Source organism: Ornithorhynchus anatinus, chromosome X5 (genome assembly GCF_004115215.2).
Source record: "Ornithorhynchus anatinus isolate Pmale09 chromosome X5, mOrnAna1.pri.v4, whole genome shotgun sequence".
NCBI classification, from domain to species: Eukaryota; Metazoa; Chordata; class Mammalia; order Monotremata; family Ornithorhynchidae; genus Ornithorhynchus; species Ornithorhynchus anatinus.
The window spans coordinates 1,915,528-1,933,707 of record NC_041753.1 but is presented as its reverse complement, the minus strand read 5'-3'; the positions used below and the strand labels follow the sequence as shown (position 1 = coordinate 1,933,707).

General features: G+C 63.4%; 1 protein-coding gene across 7 annotated transcripts; it reads right to left on the bottom strand.

Moving 5' to 3' along the window:
* Nucleotides 1-521: 521 nt before the first annotated feature.
* Nucleotides 522-14,580, bottom strand: CELF3 (CUGBP Elav-like family member 3). 7 transcript variants are annotated; one of them, XM_029056069.2, is made up of 13 exons: nt 14,417-14,580; nt 13,920-14,025; nt 13,300-13,382; nt 9,785-9,833; nt 9,283-9,411; nt 7,025-7,104; nt 6,686-6,829; nt 4,823-4,952; nt 4,555-4,704; nt 3,959-4,024; nt 3,587-3,721; nt 1,450-1,593; nt 522-1,292 (listed from the first exon to the last, which is right to left on the bottom strand). In XM_029056069.2, exons 4-13 carry the CDS (start codon nt 9,831-9,833, stop codon nt 1,165-1,167), a joined length of 1,155 nt encoding a protein of 384 aa, XP_028911902.1. In that variant the 5' UTR covers nt 13,300-13,382; nt 13,920-14,025; nt 14,417-14,580; the 3' UTR covers nt 522-1,164. The 7 variants fall into 7 exon arrangements, with proteins under 7 accessions (XP_028911902.1, XP_028911895.1, XP_028911897.1 ...); XM_029056062.1 differs by lacking the exon at nt 14,417-14,580 and having other exon boundaries at nt 13,920-14,093; XM_029056064.1 differs by lacking the exon at nt 14,417-14,580 and having other exon boundaries at nt 9,283-9,408; nt 13,920-14,093.
* Nucleotides 14,581-18,180: the final 3,600 nt, after the last annotated feature.

The window sequence follows — 18,180 nt, the reverse complement described above, 5'->3', positions numbered from 1 at the left end:
CTTGAATTCGCACCCTTTATTCACCCCTCCCTCAGCCCCGCAGTCCATATCCCTAATTTATTTCTATTAACGTCTCTCTCGCCCCCCAGACGGTGGGCAGGGAACATACCTACCAACTCTGTTATACTCTCCCAAGCGCTTAGCACAGCGCTCTGCACACAGACGCTCGACAGATACGAGCCAAATACAAATCCCGTAGATCTCGAAGGAAGACGGGATGTGAGGGGAGGGGCACCCTCCCCCCACCCCCACCAAGACATCATTCCTGGACGTGTTTGCATTTTTAAGTGTTTTTTTCTCCATCTTTTATTCGGACAGAAAAACCAACTTAATAAAACGCAATAAATAAATAAGTTAAAGCGCCGAGATTCCCCGTCCCCTTAGCCCTCCCCTCTGCCCCCTACACCTCCCCCCCACCTTCTTCTACAACCTCTTCCTAAAGAAAACGATTGGGTAATAAATCCCTCGTCCCTTCCCCTGCTTCCCCCCCACACCCCCAAACCCCCGGACCCTCCCCCCCACCCCCCCTTCCCCATCGCCACAGAGAGGACGGACGTGGTATTTACAAGGAAAGCGACTGTAAACATTATTTAAGGGGGGGGGCTTCTCCTCGGGGGTCGGGGGTGGGGGGAAGGGGAGAGGAGCAGCCCAGGTTGGGGTTTGGGGGATTTAGAGGCAGTGAGTTCTAGGCTGGGGGATTTGGGGCCCCGGGATGGGGCGGGGGAAGGGGAAGGGGCGGCCAGGACCCCCGCCCCAGGCAGCCCGACGGGGAGGGGTGGGGGGCAGCCTCTTCGCTGGAGTTTTGGGTGGGGGCATTAAAGGTGTTGGGGGTGGGGGGTAGGACCCTTGCCCGCCTAAACGCACGAGCCCCCTCTTCCCCATTTAGAGCCGACGTCGGCGGGTGGGGTGGCGAGCGGGGGGTCGGGGGACAGGTCCGGGGGATCCGGGAGGTCCGGGGGTCCCTCCTCCACCGCACGTTGGGCCTTGAGGGGGGGGCGGGTAAGCAGGAGTCAAGATGTAGGGGCTGAGAGGGGCGTGGGGGCCCAGTGGGCATCGCCCCTCCAGGCGGGCCTCACCCAGCGTCCTCGGGGGCACGGGGAGGTGAGAGGGTGGGGTGGGGTGGGGGGGTGTCGGTCCTGGCCGCCCCCGGACACCCACCCGCGCTCAGTAGGGTCGGTTGGCGTCCTTGGGTCGCTTGAGCTGGACTTTGAGCCGCTTGGTGCCGATCTGAAAGCCGTTCATGGCCTGGATGGCCGCCTGGGCGCTGCCCGGATTGTCGAAACTCACGAAACCTGGGGGAGGGGGCGGGGATGGAGGCGGGGGCGCGGGATGGGGGGGGGGGTCCTCCCTCCCCAACGGCCACCGTGATCCCCCCTCCCGCCAGCCGCCGCCGCCTCCAGGGCGCCCTCCGGGATCGGCCGGGGTGGAGGGCGGGGGGTGGCGTCTCACCGAAACATTTGCTCTGGTTGGTGGCCCGGTCGACGAAGACCTTGGCGGAAATGACATGCCCGAAGGGGACGAACATCTGGAGGATCTCGGAGTCCGTGAACTCCTGGGGCAGGTGGTAGATGAAGATGTTGCAGCCTTCGGGGCCTGGAAAGGGGCGGGAAAGAGATAAGGGATGGGGACGGCCCCGGGGATCGGGGCGGGACACAGACCCGGCCCGGAGAGGGACGGAGGGAGGCGGACGGATGGAGAAAGGGAGAGAGAGAGAGAGAGAGAAGCAGAGAGGGAGACGGAGGGAGTGAGAGAGGGGGAGGGAGGGAGGGAGAGGGATGGAGGAAGGAGGGGGAATAGGGAGATGGAGGGAGAGGGACAGTAGGAAGGGAGATGGAGGGAGAGATAGAGGGAGGAAGGGAGAGAGGAGAGAAGGAAGGGAGATGGAGGGAGGGAGAGAAGGGAGGGAAATGGAAGGAGGGAGAGTAGGAAGGGAGATGGAGGGAGAGAGAGAGATGGTGGAGGGAGAGAAGGAGGGTAGAAAGGGAGATGGAGGGAGAGATAGAGGAAGGAAGGGAGAGGGGAGAGAAGGGAGGGAAATGGAGGGAGGGAGGGAGGGAGAGTAGGAAGGGAGATGGAGGGAGAGAGAGATGGAGGAGGGGGAGAGAAGGAAGGGAGGTGGAGGGAGAGAAGGAGAGTAGGAAGGGAGATGGAAGGAGGGACGGAGGGAGAGAGAGAGAGAGAGAGAGATCGAAGGGAGATGGAGGGAGAGAGGGAGAGATCGAAGGGAGATGGAGGGAGAGAGGGAGAGTAGGAAGGGAGATGAAGGGAGGAAGGGAAGGAGAGATGGAGGGAAGAAGCAGGCACTGTTCTAAGCGCTGGGGTGGATACAAGACAATCAGGTTGGACACTGGCCCGTGTGTATATATATGTATATTGGGTATATAATAATAACTGTGGTATTTGTTAAGCGCTTACTATGTGCCAAGCACTGTTCTAAGCGCTGGGGGAGACACAGGGTGTCCCACGTGGAACTCACAATCTTAATCCCCATTTACAGGTGAGGTACCTGCGGTACAGAGAAATTAAGTGGCTTGCCCAAAGTCACACAGCTGATAAGTGGCGAAGTCGGGATTAGAACCCACGACCTCTGACTCCCAAGCCCACACTGTTGCCACTGAGCCATGCTGCTTCTCTCTGTGTGTACATATCTATAATTATATTTACTTAGATTAATGCCTGTTTCACTTGTTCTGTTATGTATTTATATCTCTGATTCTATTCACTTATATTGATGCTATTGATGCCTATTTACTTTGATGTCCATCTTCCCGCTTCTAGACTGTCAGCCCGCTGTGGGCAGGGATTGTCTCTGTTGCTGAATTTTGCTTTCCAAGTGCTTAGTACAGTGCTCTGCACACAGTAAGCGCTCAATAAATACGATTGAATGAATGGAAGGAAGGAGAGGAGCAGCGTGGCTTAGTGGAAAAAGCACGGGCTTGGGAGTCAGAGGTCGTGAGTTCTCCGCCACTTGTCAGCTGTGTGATTTTGGGCAAGCCACTTCTCTGTGCCTCAGTCACCTCATCTGAAATTGGGGATTAAGATTGTGAGCCCCACGGGACAACCTGATTACCTTGTATCTACCCCAGCGCCCATAGTAAGCGCTTAATAAATGCCATCATTATGATTATTATTAGGAGAGGGAGAGAAATGGAAGAAGGGAGAGAGATGCAGGGAGGGAGAGAGGGAATAAAATGGAGGGAGAGAGAGAGATGGAAGGAAGGAGGGGAAGGGAGGGAAAGGGGAAGAGAGAGACCCGCGGAGATACACAGAGGCAGAGAGACCCGGAGAGATAGAGAGGCAGAGACTAACGAGGATAGAGGGAGGAGACAAACCCCCGGGGGCAAAAGAGGGGGAGGACGAGAAGGCCTCGTCGAGACTCGTGCGGCCTCCGCCCCCCACCACCCTCGTCCCTTTTCAATCCATCAGTAGTATTTAGCGAGCGCTTGCTGTGGGGGGAGGACTGTACTAAGCGTCCGGGAGAGTCCGCTAGAAGGGACCCGATCGACAAGACCGCTGCCCTGGAGGAGCTGACAGTGGGACCCCCCCTCCCGCCCCCTTCCCCGCCCCCTGCCCTCCCCCTCCCTACCTTCTCGCTGCTGCTGCTGCTGCTGCTGCGGCGGGGGCGGGGGCTGGGGCAGGGGCGGCGGGGGCTGTTGAGCGACCAGGGTGGGCGGCTGGGGGAAGGCGGGGCTGACCAGCCCGTAGGCCGTGGGGTAGGCCGCTGCGGGGGGGGGGGGGGGAGACGACAGACACGCGTGGGGGCCGGCCCGGTGAGCCAGCGGGGCCAGGGGCCGTCCCATCCCCGATGCCCCCGGCACCGCCCCCGCGCCCAGGCCCGCCGGCGACTCGGGGGCGGCTGCGGTCTAACCTCGAGTCCTTCCTACTGCAGCTGCCGCCCCCTCCCACCCCCCCCACCCCCCCAGGCACTCCCCCGCCCCCTCCCCTCCCGTCCCCTCACCGGTGTAGTGCTGCATGCCGGCGTAGGCCTGCTGGAGGGGGTCCACGGGGGCGGCCGGGCTCTGGGCTGCCGGGACAAGTTGAGGGGAGGGGTCGTCAGCGCCGAGCTCCCCCGGGAGGCTTCCGAGGGGGAGGGGGACCAGACCCCAGGCCGGGGGATCTGGGGCAGAAGGGGGCAGGGAGGTGACCCCGGGGCTCTGGGGCAGAAGGGGACCGGGGGCAGGGAGTGACCCCGGGCCGGGGGGTCTGGGGCTCTGGGGCAGAAGGGGGCAGGGAGCTGACCCTGGGCCGGGGGCTCTGAGGCTCTGAGGCTCTGAGGCAGAAGGGGGCCGGGAACAGGGAGTGACCCTGGGCCGGGGGCAGGGAGGAGACCCTGAGCCGGGGGCAGGGAAGTGACCCTGGGTCGGGGGCTCTGAGGCTCTGGGGCAGAAGGGAGCCGGGGACAGGGAGTGATCCCCGGCGGGGGCCCTGGGGCAGAAGGGGGCCGGGGACAGGGAGGAGCCCCCGGGCCGGGCCGGGCCGGGCCGGGGCCTCCGGAGCGGAGCGGGCCCGGGCGGGCAGGACCGGAGGGTCTCAGGGTCAGGGAGGGGCGCTGACCGGGGTAGGGGTGGACGCCGTTGGTGTAGAGGGCGTCGGAGCCGGGCTGTCCGGCGGGGGGCTGCGCGGGCACCGGGCTAAAGCTGTTGACGCCCAGCGCGGGGATGGCGGACACGGGCGTGGCGGGGATGGCAGGGGGCGTGCTGGTTCCTGCCGCCCCGAGGGGGCCAGAGACGGACAGAGACAGCGGGGGACACGGTGAGACGCTGCGGCTCCCCCCCGGCGGCCCCCCCGCCGCGCCCCCCGCCCGCGCCCCCCGCCGCGGTACCTGAGGAGGGGGTGATGGGGGTGGCGATGAGCCCGTTGGAAGTGAGGCCGGCCAGCTGCACGGCCGCCATGGGCACCGGGTTGAGGTAGGCGCTGTGGGCAGCCACCAGAGCCGCCTGCTGCTGCATCAGCTGGGCACGGGGAGGGAGCCGGGGTCAGGGGGCGAGCTCCCGGGACCCCCTCCCCCCACCACACACACACACACATCCCGGCCTCGCCCCCCACTGATGTGTACACAGCAGCACTTATGGACCTAGAATAATTAATAATATTAATTGTGGTAATTCTTGAGCGCTCACTGTGTGCCAGGCACCAAGCGCTGGGATGCCCTGCCCGAGCCCCCCTCCTGCCTTATAATAATAATAATAGCTGCGGTATCTGTTAAGTGCTCACTATGTTCCAGGCACTGTACTAAGTGCCGGGGTGGACACAAGCAAATCGGCTCGATACGGTCCCCGCTTGGGGCTCCGAGTTTCAATCCCCATTTTACAGGTGAGGAAACTGAGGCCCGGAGAAGTGAAGCGACTTGCCCAAGGTCACGCGGCAAACAAGTGGCAGAGCCGGAATTAGATATATTAATCTATCGGATTTATTTGTGATGCATTTATTTATTTCTATTACTGTCTGCCCCTCTAGGCTGTCAGCTCGTTGTGTGTGTGTGTGTCGGGGGCGGGGAGGCCTGTGTCTGTATATTGTTATAGGGTCCTCTCCCAAGCCCTTAGTACAGTGCTGTGCACACTGTAAGAGCTCAATAAATAGTGATGGCATTTGTTAAGCACTATGTGCTAATAATAATAATAATAATGTTGGTATTTGTTAAGCGCTTACTATGTGCCGAGCACTGTTCTAAGCGCTGGGGTAAACAGAGGGGAATCAGGTTGTCCCTCGTGGGGCTCACAATCTTAATCCCCATTTTACAGATGAGGGAACTGAGGCACAGAGAAGTTAAGTGACTTGCCCACACACAGCTGACAAGTGGCAGAGCTGGGATTCGAACTCATGAGCCCTGACTCCAAAGCCCGTGCTCTTTCCACTGCGCCACGCTGCTTCTTAGTACAGTGCTAGGCACTGTACTAAGCGCTGGGGTGAATACAAGCAAATCGTGTTGGGCACAGTCCCTGTCCCATGTGGGGCTCCCAGTTTCAATCCCAGTTTTACAGATGAGGTAACTGAGGCTCAGAGAAGTGAAGTGACCAAGGCGTCAGAAGACATAGGTTCTAATTCCGGCTCCACTTGTCTGCCGTGTGACCTTGAGCAAGTTACTTCACTTCTCTGTGCCTCAGTTACTTCATCTCTAAAATGGGGATTTAAGACTATAAGCCCCACGAGGGACAACCGATTGCCTTGTATCTCCCCCAGCACTTAGAACAGTGCTTGGCGCATAGTAAGCTCTTAACAAATACCATAATAATAATAATTATTATTATTACACAGTAGACAAGTGGCAGAGTCGGGATTGGAAGCCACGACCTTCTGACTTCGAGGCTCGGACTCTAACTACTACACCATACTGCTTTTCAACTAAAATATGATAAAATAATAATAATAGTATTTGTTAAGTGCTTACTATATGTCAAGCGCTATTGTAAGCGCTGTGGGAGATACAAGGTGATCATGTTGTCAGTCTTAATCCCCATGTGACAGATGAGGCAGAGGCCCAGAGAAGTGAAGTGACTTGCCCAAAGTCACACAGCCGACCAGCGGCGGAGCCGGGATTGGAACCCACGACCTCTGACTCCCAAGCCCAGGCTCTTTCCACTGAGCCACGCCGCTGCTCTCAAACGGATACGATCGAGTGAATGAATGAACCCCTCGTCCCGGCGCGGCCCCCCTGGGCCCGGGGATGAGGGGGTCCCGGGCTCACCGCTTGGGTGTAGGCGCTGTAGGCCCCGAACTGGAGGGCGATGGGGCTGAACAGCCCCCACTGATTTGCCACCTGCTGCATCCGCCGCAGCCCCCGCTCCTTCTCCGTGTCCGCGAACTTCACCACCAGGCTGGACGACGCGCCCTGCGCCGGGGGTCGGGACGCCGGGGGTCACCACCGCCCCCCGGCCGCCCTCCACCTCCCCGACCCCCCGGGGGGGGGGACCCGCCGTCGGACGATGGGGACCGGGGCGGAGGGGGGAAACCCCTCACCTGCCAACTGGGGGAGGGGGGGAGGGCAGCAGAGACCCGGGGGGTGGGGGGTGGCCGAGGGTCTCACCGGGAGGGTCCGGCTGCCGTGAAGGGTGTTGATGGCGGCCTGGGCCTCCACGTGGGTCTGGAACTTCACAAAGGCACAGCCTGGAAGGGGGGGGGAGTCTTTACTGAAGGCCCACCTCCTCCAAGAAGCCTTCCCTGACTAAGCCCTCCTTTCCCTTTCTCCCACTCCTGCGTCGCCCTGACTGGCTCCCTGTATTCATCCCCCCGGCCCAGCCCCGCAAGACTTAGGTCCACATCCGTCATTTACTTATTTCTACTCACGTCTGCCTCCCCCTCTAGACTGTAAACTCGCTGTGGGAGTTTACACAGTCAGTCCGGTGCTCTGCACACAGTAAGCGCTCAATAAATACATTGAATGAATGAGGGGCGCGAGCGTCAGCACCTGGAGACCCCCTCCCCCCAAATCCCTACCCCCCGGGCTAGGGAAAGGGGGGCGGAGCCGGGTGGGAGCAGGGAGCAGAGGGGAGGGGTAAAGGGCCGGGCCAATCCCGGGGAGCAAGGCTGGAGGGCGGAGCCAATGGAGGAGTTAAAGGTCGGTGGGATGGGGCTAAATACGGACCACCTGTAGTCTTCCCACCTGCAGTAATTATTATTATTAGGTGCCGTCGAGTCGTTTCCGACTCATAGCGACTCCATGGATAAGCTTTTTCCAGAACGTCCCGTCCTCTGCCATAATCCGCAACTTTTCTAACGGTTCTTCCGTTCTGCTTGTTACGGTCTCTATCCATCTAGCTGCCGCTCTGCCTCTTCCACGTTTTCCCTGGACTTCTCCTAGCATTAGTGTCTTCTCCAGAGAATCAGTCCTCCTGATTAGGTATCCAAACTACGCTCATGTAAATCGAGTCATTTGGCCTTCCAAAGACCACTGTGATTTAATTTGCTAAGCGCCCCCCTAAAATCACATCTCCTCCAAGAGACCTTGCCGAACTAAGACCTTATTTCCCCTATTCGCTTACTGTTCTGCGTCGCCTATCGATCAAAGGTATTTACTGAGCGCTGCCTGTGGGCAGAGCATCGTTCTAAGCGTTTGGGAGACTACAATGCAATAATAATAATCATGATGATGGTATTTGTTAAGCGCTTACTCTGTGCCAAGCACTGTCCTAAGAGCTGGGGTAGATACAAGGTAATCAGGTTGTCCCACGTGGGGCTCACAGTCTTAATCCCCATTCCACAGATGAGGGAATTGAGGCACAGAGAAGCTAACTGACTTGCCCCAAATCACGCAGCCGAGAAGTGGCAGAGCCGGGATTAGAACCCATGACCTCTGACTCCCAAGCTCGGGCTCTTTTCATTGAGCGACGCTGCTTCTCAATAGAATTGGTAGGCACAATCTCCACCCGCAAGTTCACGGTCTCTGCCTAAGCAGTTGATATTTATGTCACCTCCCGCCCCACAGCACTTATGCACATATCCCTATATACTGTCATTTCCCGGATCTGTCATTTATTTATATTCAAAATGATGGCATTTGTTAAGCGCTGGCTACTCGTCAAGCACCGTATCGATGTCTGTCTCCCCCTCTTGACTGCAAGCCCCTGGCGAGGAGGGATCGTCTCCCCCGATTCTATTGCATTGCACTGTATTCTCCCCAGCGCTCTGTGCAGTGCTCTGCACATAGTGGGTGCTCAGCAAATACCACTGATTGGCAGGAAAGGGCGAGGCCGGGATGGGAGGGCACAGTCACATTCTCCACCTACCAGGGAGGGGAGGGGGCGGCCCCGTATTCCGGCTATGGTGGGTGTGACCGGTGGGTGGGGGGCGGGCACGTATCCCAGATATGAGCATAAGAATTACGGTACGTGTTCGGCGCTTACTATGAGCCGAGCACTGTTCTAAGCGCTGGTGATGTGGATGTGGCCAGTGGGTGGGGGCGGGGTCACTTCAGGATACGGTGATGTGGGCGTGGCGGGGGGGGGACGGGGCCTTATTTTAGATAGGGCCCAGGTAGATGTGGCCAGTGGACGGAGGTGGGACCCTAATCCAGATATGGTGATGGTGGGTGTGGCCAGTGGACGAGGGCAGGGCAATATGCCCGATATGATGTGGGTGTGGCCGGCCGGTGGGGGCGGGGGCTCCACCCTGGATGTGGTGATGGTGGGTGTGGTCAAGCGGGGGAGGGGGGATATGCTCATAGGGGGTGAAGCCGGTCGGGGGGTGGTGACACAGTCCAGATATGGTAGTGGTGGGTGTGGGCGGGGGAGGGGCTTATGCCGGGATGGGATGGGGGAGGGGTCCGGGGTCGGGTCCGGTGGTCACCTTTGCTGGTGCCGTCAGGGCCCCGGAGGACCGTGCACTCGTCGATGTTCCCGAACGGCTCAAACATCTTCCTGACGTCGTCGTCCGTCTGCTGCTTCCCCAGCATCCCCACGAACAGCTTCCGGTCTTCTGGAGAGGAGGGGGCGGCCGAGCGGTGGAGACGGGGCGGGGAGGGGCGGCCGGGAAAGAGGGGAGGGAGGGGACGCCTGAGTTCTTCGGGCCCGCGCGCCGGGCGGGCCCAGACCCCGGGTCCCCCCCCGCCCCCCGAGCGGGCTCAGGCCTCCTGCCTAACGTGCTGTGGGTCCCGAGGCAGATGGCACGACCTCTCGGGGACCCGCCGGGAGACGGGGGCCGGCGGGGAGGGGGGCCCGTGGCTCCTTCCGCCCATCCCTTCCCTTCCTCCGCTCCGACTTTTCAGCGGCCGGAGGAGGGGGACGGGTCGACGGGAGGGGAATGGGAGGGGGGCGCGGGATGGGGGGGGGAGGAGGGGGTGTGTGTGTACCTCCACGGCTCTCGCTGTCTGCCGGCTTCACCTGGATCGGCCGGTTCATCTGGGGAGGGAGGGAAAGACAGAGGGTGCTGACACCCCCTCCGCGACCCCCGCAAACCCACGAACGTCTCTCCGGGACTGGGGAAATGATGGGGGGGGACACCCCCCCCCGCCCCACCCCCACCATCCACTCCAAACAGGGCTCCACCCCCACCGCCCCGCCCCCGGGATTAATCCTGGTCGGGGCCCGAGAGAATTTAAGGGTTGTGGGGAGGTGAGGCGGGGAAATAGGGAAAGGCCCGATCCGCGGGGGAAGGACGCTGAAGACCAGTTCCGTGTCCAGGTGTCTAGGCTAGAAAGCGCTGGCGGGGGGGTGGGGGGGCTAGCTGGGGGGGTGGGGCCGGGTGTCATGGCTCGGACGACCCCCTCCCCGCCCGCCGCCCCCCGCCATCCACCGCCTTGGATCCCCGTGACCCGGCAAGGGGGAGGGGAAACGGGGGGGGGGGGGGAGAGAAGACGGCGCTCAAGCTGCACAAAGGGAGCAGATGCCCGGTCGCTGTGGCAACCGGAGAATGCTCTCCATGGCAACCGCCCACTCAGCCTGATTTATCCTTCCCCGTCGCCCCGGCGACCGTGGTGACGTCACCACCTTTGGCGCTCTACGCGCGGCCGGGTGGGGGAAGCGGGGGTGGGGGGTGGGGGGCAGTGGGGAAATGGGGAGGGGGCCGGGACCGGTCCGGGAAATCTCTGCGCGTGAGCGTGGGCGTGGGCCCGGGCCCGACCTCTACCCCCCTCCTCGCCGCCCCTCCCATCCTGGGCCCCCTTTGCTCCCGTCTCCCCCGTCCCGGGCCCACCCGGGACCCCCCAGGACCCCCCAGGACCCCGACCAGGGGGCAGAAGCCCCTCCCCACTAATCCCCCTCCCCTCCCGCCCGGACGCCCCGATCTCTCCCCTCGGCTTTCCCTCCCGACAATCCGGGATTATCCGCTGCGAGTTAAAGCTCCTTAACGAGGGGCCGGGGGGGGGGGGGTCTGGGTCCTTCCTTTCCCCGCCCTAGGGAGGGTCTCGGCCAAGCCCCTTTCCCCCACCCCCACCCCGCCTCCCGCCTCCCTGTTCGGGGCGGGCTCACACTCTGGCACACGTGCGCGGATACACACGGGCGCTCACCCCCCCCCCCCCCCGGTCACACTCCTCCTCTCCCCACTCCTCGCCCCCCACCCCGCCCCCACTGTGGTCACGCACCACACACACTCCGGTCGCTGCTACACAGTCCACACTCAGCGACACACACACTCACACCCAGGCACGGAGATCCCGGAGACACTTCATCCCCACAAATGCCCCCCTCCCCAGCCTCCGGCCCCCACCCAGTATGTACCCCCAAGGTGTACCCACAACGAATACACATGCAGACAGGAACGGACCCCCGAGGCTCCCCTACCCCGCCCTCGGGCCCGGGTCGCGCCGTCCTTACACACACACCCATGTGCGCGCACACTCACACACACACGCATAGACGCACACACTGCCGGCAGCGGATGCGATGCCTGGTGCAATCGCACAGACGTACCCCCCCCTCCCCCCACACACACATATGCACACGTTCATACACTCCCAAGCACCTACAACGCCCCCGCCCCCCACGGACACACACAGACACACACCCACGGAGGCCTGGCCTTAGTACCGGTCCTCGACCCCCCCAGGCTCCTCCCCGCCCGCCGTGCTCCCGCTCCTCGGGCCCCGGGCGCACCCGGCGTCCCCCCGGGGCCGCCGAGCTCGGTTTCCCTGGCAACCAGGGCCCAGGGCGACGCCCCGGTCCCCAACCCCCCAATCCCCCAGCCCCCGGACCTCCCTGCCAGCCACCGGCCACGGGGGGCCTGGCCGAGGCCTAGCCCAGCGCCACGCTCGCCATCCTTCCTCCCCACCCCCCTCCCCCAGACCCAGCCCTGTCCTTCCCGTCGAAACGCAAGCCCACCTACCCACCCACCCACCCCGGAGACCCCGAGGGCCCCTAGAGGGCCCCTAGAGGGCCCGAGACCCCTCCCCCGTGCACATGCTGGGAGCACCGCCCTCCAGATCCTGGGGTGGAGGGGTGGGGGAAGGGGGTCGTCGTCCCCCGAACCCCCGTCCCCCCACCCTCCCCGGCCCCTTCAGTCGCACACGCGCGCACACGCAGACACACACGGACACCCGCACACACCCGCACACACCCGCGCAGAGGCTGTCAGAAGGATAAACAATGAAAGCATCCGCGGAAGCAGGTGGTGCCGAAAAGACCTGGGGGAGGGGAAGGGGGAGGGAGAGGCGGGGAGGGGGCTGGGGGCACCGGGGACGGGGCGGGCGGACAAAGCCCTCAGACATCTGCTCCCCCGGCCCCCGACTCACAGGGTAGGGGTCACCCCAGAGGGCCCCCCGCCCCTCACCTCAATTTAACGCCCTCCCGGCCCCCGGCCTGAGCATGGGTCTCAACCCTCCCTGGGCTGGACCCTCTCCCCTCCTCGCCCCTCTGCGCCCCCACCCTCCTCCCCGGGATGGGGTTCATTGGGGGAGGGGGGTCGGAACTGGTCCGGCAGCAGAAGAGGACCGGAGACCCGGAGACCCGGAGACCCGGAGACCCGGAGGCCCAGAGACAGGCAGGGACCCGGAGGTGGGAGGGACGGGGAGGCTCGGAGATAGAGGCCTGGGACCCCAGAGGTAGAGGCAGAAACGGAGGAGCAGAGACTGAGCCAGAGAGGAAGAGAGGGCAAGAGATGGGAGAAAGCGAGACCCCTCCCCTCTGATCGACTCGCTCTGTGACATAACCCTCTCCCCCCACCTTTTCTGCAGCCTCCCCGCCCCCACCCCCGATTAACCAGGCTAAAGATTATGTTGGGCGGGGGAGAAGGCAGACCCTGAGAGAACTCCCGCCCCCCGACTCTGACAGACCCACGTGTGGAAACGGCACCAGTTCCCACGATTAACCCAAACACGACCCCCTCCTCCACTTGAGTCATCTGTTCTTGACCTTTGACCCTTAGGGGTGAGGGGAGTGGCGCCCCCCCCCCCACCTTCAAGTTATCCCTCACGGATGCTGAGGAGGGGAGGGTCGCTCAAGAGGGGTCACCAACTTGAACCAAGCCCTCCAGAGAGGGGATTAGGCGGGGATGCAGCAGGAGGGACCGTGGATAGACCTCAGGGAGAACTTCCCGGCTATCGGAGTGGGAGGGGCCGAGGGAGGCCGGGCCGCCCCTCAGCGGGGGAGAGACCCCTCTCCTGGGAGAGACACGGAGGCGGGAGTAGGATTAGCCAGACTCCAGGTGATCCTGGGTAGCCTAGGATTCTCTCCGGACCCGGGGCTACCAGCCCGGGGCCTGTAACTCTCTGCAAGGCCGGCTGAGGAGTTGAAACAAAGACGGGAAGAGACGGGGATTGGCAGAGGGGTGGACCTGGGCCGAGTGGGGCTTCGGACGCCCCCTTCCTAGGTTTCCCAGGAGCCCGCCCACCGTCGCCCACCCCCGTTAACCCCTCGAGGGGCAGAGACCTACCCCCGGCAGTGTCTTCTGCTCGTGCAGAGCACTCTGGGCCTTCAGAGCTGAGTCTCGGGCACAGTAGGTGAGGAAGGCACATCCTAGAGGTGGAAAGGAATGGGGGGGGGGAGGCGGGGCGGGCTCGCTCTCCCAGCCTCTCCTCCCTCCCCCCAATTCTGGCCTTCCCGCTCTGCCTGGGCTGGGTGGGGACAGAGCTGGGGACGCCGGGTGGGGGGCGAGGGATGATCCCGGGGGTTCTGGGGAGGTGGAGCCCTCTCCCTTCTCCTCCAGGATGGGAAGTCGGGCAGGGGGAGGCGGGGGAGGAGGAGGTAATCCGGGAGAGGCCGAGGGAGACCAGGTGTGTGGGAGGCCGGGGGGCCACGGGGGACAGGTGTGAGCATCACGTCGACTTCCTTCCAACCCTTCCCCTCCCCCCTCCTGCCCCCTCCCCCCGCCCCCCGCCGCCCCCTCCCCCGGCAGAGGGTGACCAGGGCATGAGATGGCCCGTGCGGGGAGGGGAGGGGACGGGGTGGTGTGTGTGTGTGTGTGTGTGTGTGCGCGCGTATGTGGGGGGGGGCGTCGGGTCCCTCCCTGACCGCCCTCCCCTCCCCCTCCCTGGCGGCCCCCGCCCCCCTCACCCTTGTGCACGCCAGTGAATTTATCCTTGATGACGGTCAGTTCGAAGATGCGGCCGAACTGCTCGAAAATGGGCTTCAGATCCTTCTCGTCCAGGTGGCGCGGGATCTGCCCCACGAACAGTTTGATGGCGTCCGGTTGCTTCATCGGGGCGACCCGGCGGGGGGCGCGGGGGGCAGGCGGGGGGCGCGCGGGGGGCGCGCGGGGGGCGCGCGCCCAGGCCCCGCCCGCAGACAAAGGAGGAGGGGAGGGGGGCTGGGGGCGGTCAGGGGGTCAGCGGGCCGGGGGGCATCGCCGCCGGCTCGGACCCCTCCCGCCCCCGCCCCCGCCCCCCCGGACCGCTCCGGCCAAAGTCCGTGGGCGTCGTGGGGGGAGGGGGCCGGGTGGGTGGGGGGGGGCCGGTGGGGAGGTCGCGGCCCGCTGGGGGAGGGGAGGGGGAGGCGGGGGGCCTGGAGCGCTGCCGAAGACCCCTCCCCGCCCCCGGATGCCGGGCCCTGACCGGATTTGGGGGAGCAAGAGGGAGCGGCCCCCCTCCTGTCCGGGGCAGAACTGGGGTCCGAGGGGCTTTCTGACGTCTGGTGTCTGATCGTCGCCGGCCGCTCCTCCGGCCCGTCCGCGGTGTCTCTCGCCCCCCCGCCCCCCCAGGTCCGTCCCTCCTCCTGCTCTTCCTCCTCCTCCTCCTCCTCCTCCTCCTCCCGGTCCTGGTCCTCCTCCGCCCCGCCCCGCCCCCCTCTCGGTCCCGGGCCGGGGGCAGGGGGGCGGTGGGGGTGGGGGCTCGTCCGGCTTCTGGGGCGGGCCGGCGGCCTCTCCCGGAGCTGCGCTCCCCGGATCCTCGATCCTCAACAAAAACGCCCCCCACCCACCCACCCACCCCCTCCTTCCTCCTCCTGCTGCTCTTCCTCCTCCTCCTCCTCCTCCTCCTCCTCCCCCCCGCCCCTCGCCCCCCGCCCCCCGCCCCATGGCAGCGGTGATGTCAGCCCCGGGGGCCGAATGAAAATTCCCAAGCCTGGAGAGGGGCGCAGCGTGGAGGGCTGCCTGCCCCGCCCCCCGCCCCCCTCCCCCACTTCCCCCCCACCCCCTTCTCCTCCTCTCCGGCTGCTCGCCCCCCGCCCCCCGCCCCCACAGGCACGCGCTCTCTGGCGCGCGCGCGCGCGCCCCCCGGGCAGCCCGCCTCTACCGGGGAGTTTTTAGAGGAGCCCTAAACCAAGGCGGCCTATTGTTGCGGGGGGGAGGGGGAGGCTGGATGGAGCTGTCCCCGGTGCTGCTGCCCCTGCCCCTGCCCCTGCCCCTGCCCCTGCCCCTGCCCCTGCCCCTGCCCCTGCCCCTGCAGCCGCCCGAGGAGGAGGAGGAGCAGGAGCAAGAGGAGGGGGTGCTGGACGAGAAGCAGGAAGAGCAGGAGGAGGAAGGGGAGGTGGTGCTGGACGAGAAAGAGGAGAAGGAAGAGGAGGAAGAGGAGAAGCAGGAAGAGGAGGTGGAGGAGAAGCAGGAGGAGGAAGAGGAGAAGCAGGAGGAGGAAGAGGAGAAGCAGGAGGAGGAAGAGGAGAAGCAGGAGGAGGAGGAGGAGAAAAAGAAGGAGGGGGAGAAGCAGGGAGAGGAGGTGGAGGAGAAGCAGGAGGAGGAAGAGGAAAAGGAGGAGGTGGAAGAGGAAGAGGAGAAGCAGGAGTTGGAAGAGGAGAAAGAGGAGAAGCAGCAGCAGGAGGAGGAAGTGGAGGAAGAGGAGAAGCAGAAGGAGGAGGAGGAGGAGGAGGAGGAGGACAACTAGGAAGAGGAGAAGCAGCAGCAGGAGGAGAAGCAGGAGGAGGACGAGGAAGAAGAAGGGGAAGAGAAGCAGCAGGAGGAGGACGAGGAAGAGGAGGAGAAGCAGGAGGAATAATAATGATGGTATTTGTTAAGCTCTTAATATGTGCCAAGCACTGTTCTAACGCAATCAGGTTGGACACAGTCCCTGTCCTACGTGGGGCTCACACTTTTAATCCCCATTTGACAGGTGAGGTAACTGAGGCACAGAGGAGTTAAGTGGCTTGCCCAAGGCCGCACAACAGACAAGTGGTGGAGCCGGGATGAGAACCCATGTCCTCCGTCTCCCAAGCCCGGGCTCTTTCCACTAAGCCACGCCGCTTAGTGGAATAGGAGTGGGGGAGGAGGACGGGCAGAAAGGATAGGAAGAGGAGAAGGGGGAACAGGAGGAGGAGGAAGAAGAGGAGGAGCAGGAGAGGAGGGAAAGGAGGAGGAAGAGGAGGAGGAGGAGGAGGAGGAGACCCCGGGAGAAGAGAAGGCGGGAGACAGGGGGCGGTGGGGAGGGGGAAGGCCAGGAGACGAGGGGCTGGGAAAGGGGGAAGGGCGTGGATTGGGGAAAGGGAGGGGGCGGGGACGGGGAGATGAAGAGAAGGGAGGAAGCGGAGGGAGAGGATGGCCGGGGGAGGGGGGCAGTGGAGGAAGACAGGTAGAGGCTGGGGTGGGGGAGAAGTAGGGGGAAGAAGGGGAGGAGTTGGGAAGGGGGAGGGGCGACGGACGAGGGAGGACGGGGGTCAGGCAGGGGAGGGATTGAGGGTGGGTGGGACGTAGGTGGGAGAGATTTAGGGTAAGGGAAGGGGAACAGGAGGGTTAGGGTGAATTGATGAAAACGGGGGGCAGACCCACTGTGGGAAGAAAGGTTCCGCAAATTTCCATTTATCTTCTTTCCCAGGGATTCCCCCGATTTCCCTCCCAAAGAAGGTCTAGTCCAGACAAACCCCCACTTGACCAAACCCCCTCCAGATGAGTCCTGCCCCCTGCCCCGCCTCACGCAGGCCCCTGGGGGTGATCCAGGCGGGATATGTGGAGATTTTGCTAGAAACTGATCCCCATCAGAGATGGATGGGAGGCGGAGGCGGGGTGTAAGGGGATGGGCTGCTGGGAGGTACGAGATGGGGAAGAGAAGAAAAAGTGAGAGTAACCCCCCTCCCCCGATAATTTCCCCTCCCGCCTCTGGACCACCCACCTACCCCCCTTTCCCGCTCTCTCCCTAATCGGATCTTCGTATTTATGGAGCTGCTAAACCAGATCATCTGGGATAGGGGAAGAAGGGGGAGAAATCTCAGGCGGGGTCCAGGCCTGGGAAGGCTTCCTGGAGGAGGAGGAGGAGGAGAGAAGGAGCAGGGCAGGCTGGCAATCTATTATTAAGGATCTAACTAGCTCAAAGAGCAGTCTTGGGGGAGGGAATGTGGGGAAGGAAGGAGTGGGGTGGGGAGACCATTTCAGGCTTTTCCTGGTTTGTCTCCTGATTGGCCCAGGAGTCCCTGTGATTGACAGCTGATGCCTGGGCCGGGGGATCCTGGGGCTCCCCAAGGACCTCTCGCTCCGAGTCCCCCTCCACACTTCCGAGGCAGCAGCAGGGGGGATGGGCTGCCCTGGGCTTCAGTGTGGGATGTTAGGGTCCCCAAAGAGGGGGGAGAGCGCCCCTCCCCGCCTCCCCCGGCACGAAGGCCACCCTCCAGGCCCCCAGTCCCCTCCGGTGGAGACCCGTGGGTTCCGGGCCTGTCTTTAGCGCTGTGCAGAGCGAGGCGTCCCCGAGGTTCATGGCCAGAACCCAGCCTCGCCCTTCCGGGCCTGCTGGAGAAGGATGGGGACGGGGGACCGGAGTGGGCAATGACCCACTGAGATAATTGCTCTGCGCACAGTAAGCGCTCAATAAATACGATCGAATGAATGAAAGCACCCTCTCCTCCAGGTAGCCTTCCGCGCCACTCGTCTGCTGTGCGACCCTGGGCGTGTCGCTTCTCTGTGCCTCCGTTCCCCCATTTGTAAAATGGGGATTGGGACTGTGAGCCCCACGTGGGACAAGGGTGTGGGCAGGGAATCGTATTCCCTATTGCTGAATTGTACTTTCCGAGCGCTTAGTAGAGAGCTCCGCACACAGTAAGCGCTCAATAAATATGATGGAATGAACGAAGGAACGAATGACCGTGTCCACCCCGATTTGTTTGAATCCACCCCAGCGTTTAGTCCAGCGCCTGGCACCTAGTGAGCGCTTCCCAGAGAGGACGAGGTTTATGGGCGTGGCGGGGCGCGGGAAGGGACGGGGCGATGGATGCAGGGGCGTGGTTAAGCGAGGGGGAGGGGCATCGGGGGTTGGTGGGCGTGGCTAAGAGATCGGGGGCGGGGCGAAGGGGTTTGTGGGCGTGACTATGCGATAGGGGCAAAGCTGTGGCGACGGGGGGGTGTGGGCGGGGCTAAGCGACCAGGGGGCGGGGAGATTGATTTGTGGGCGTGGCCAAGAGACCG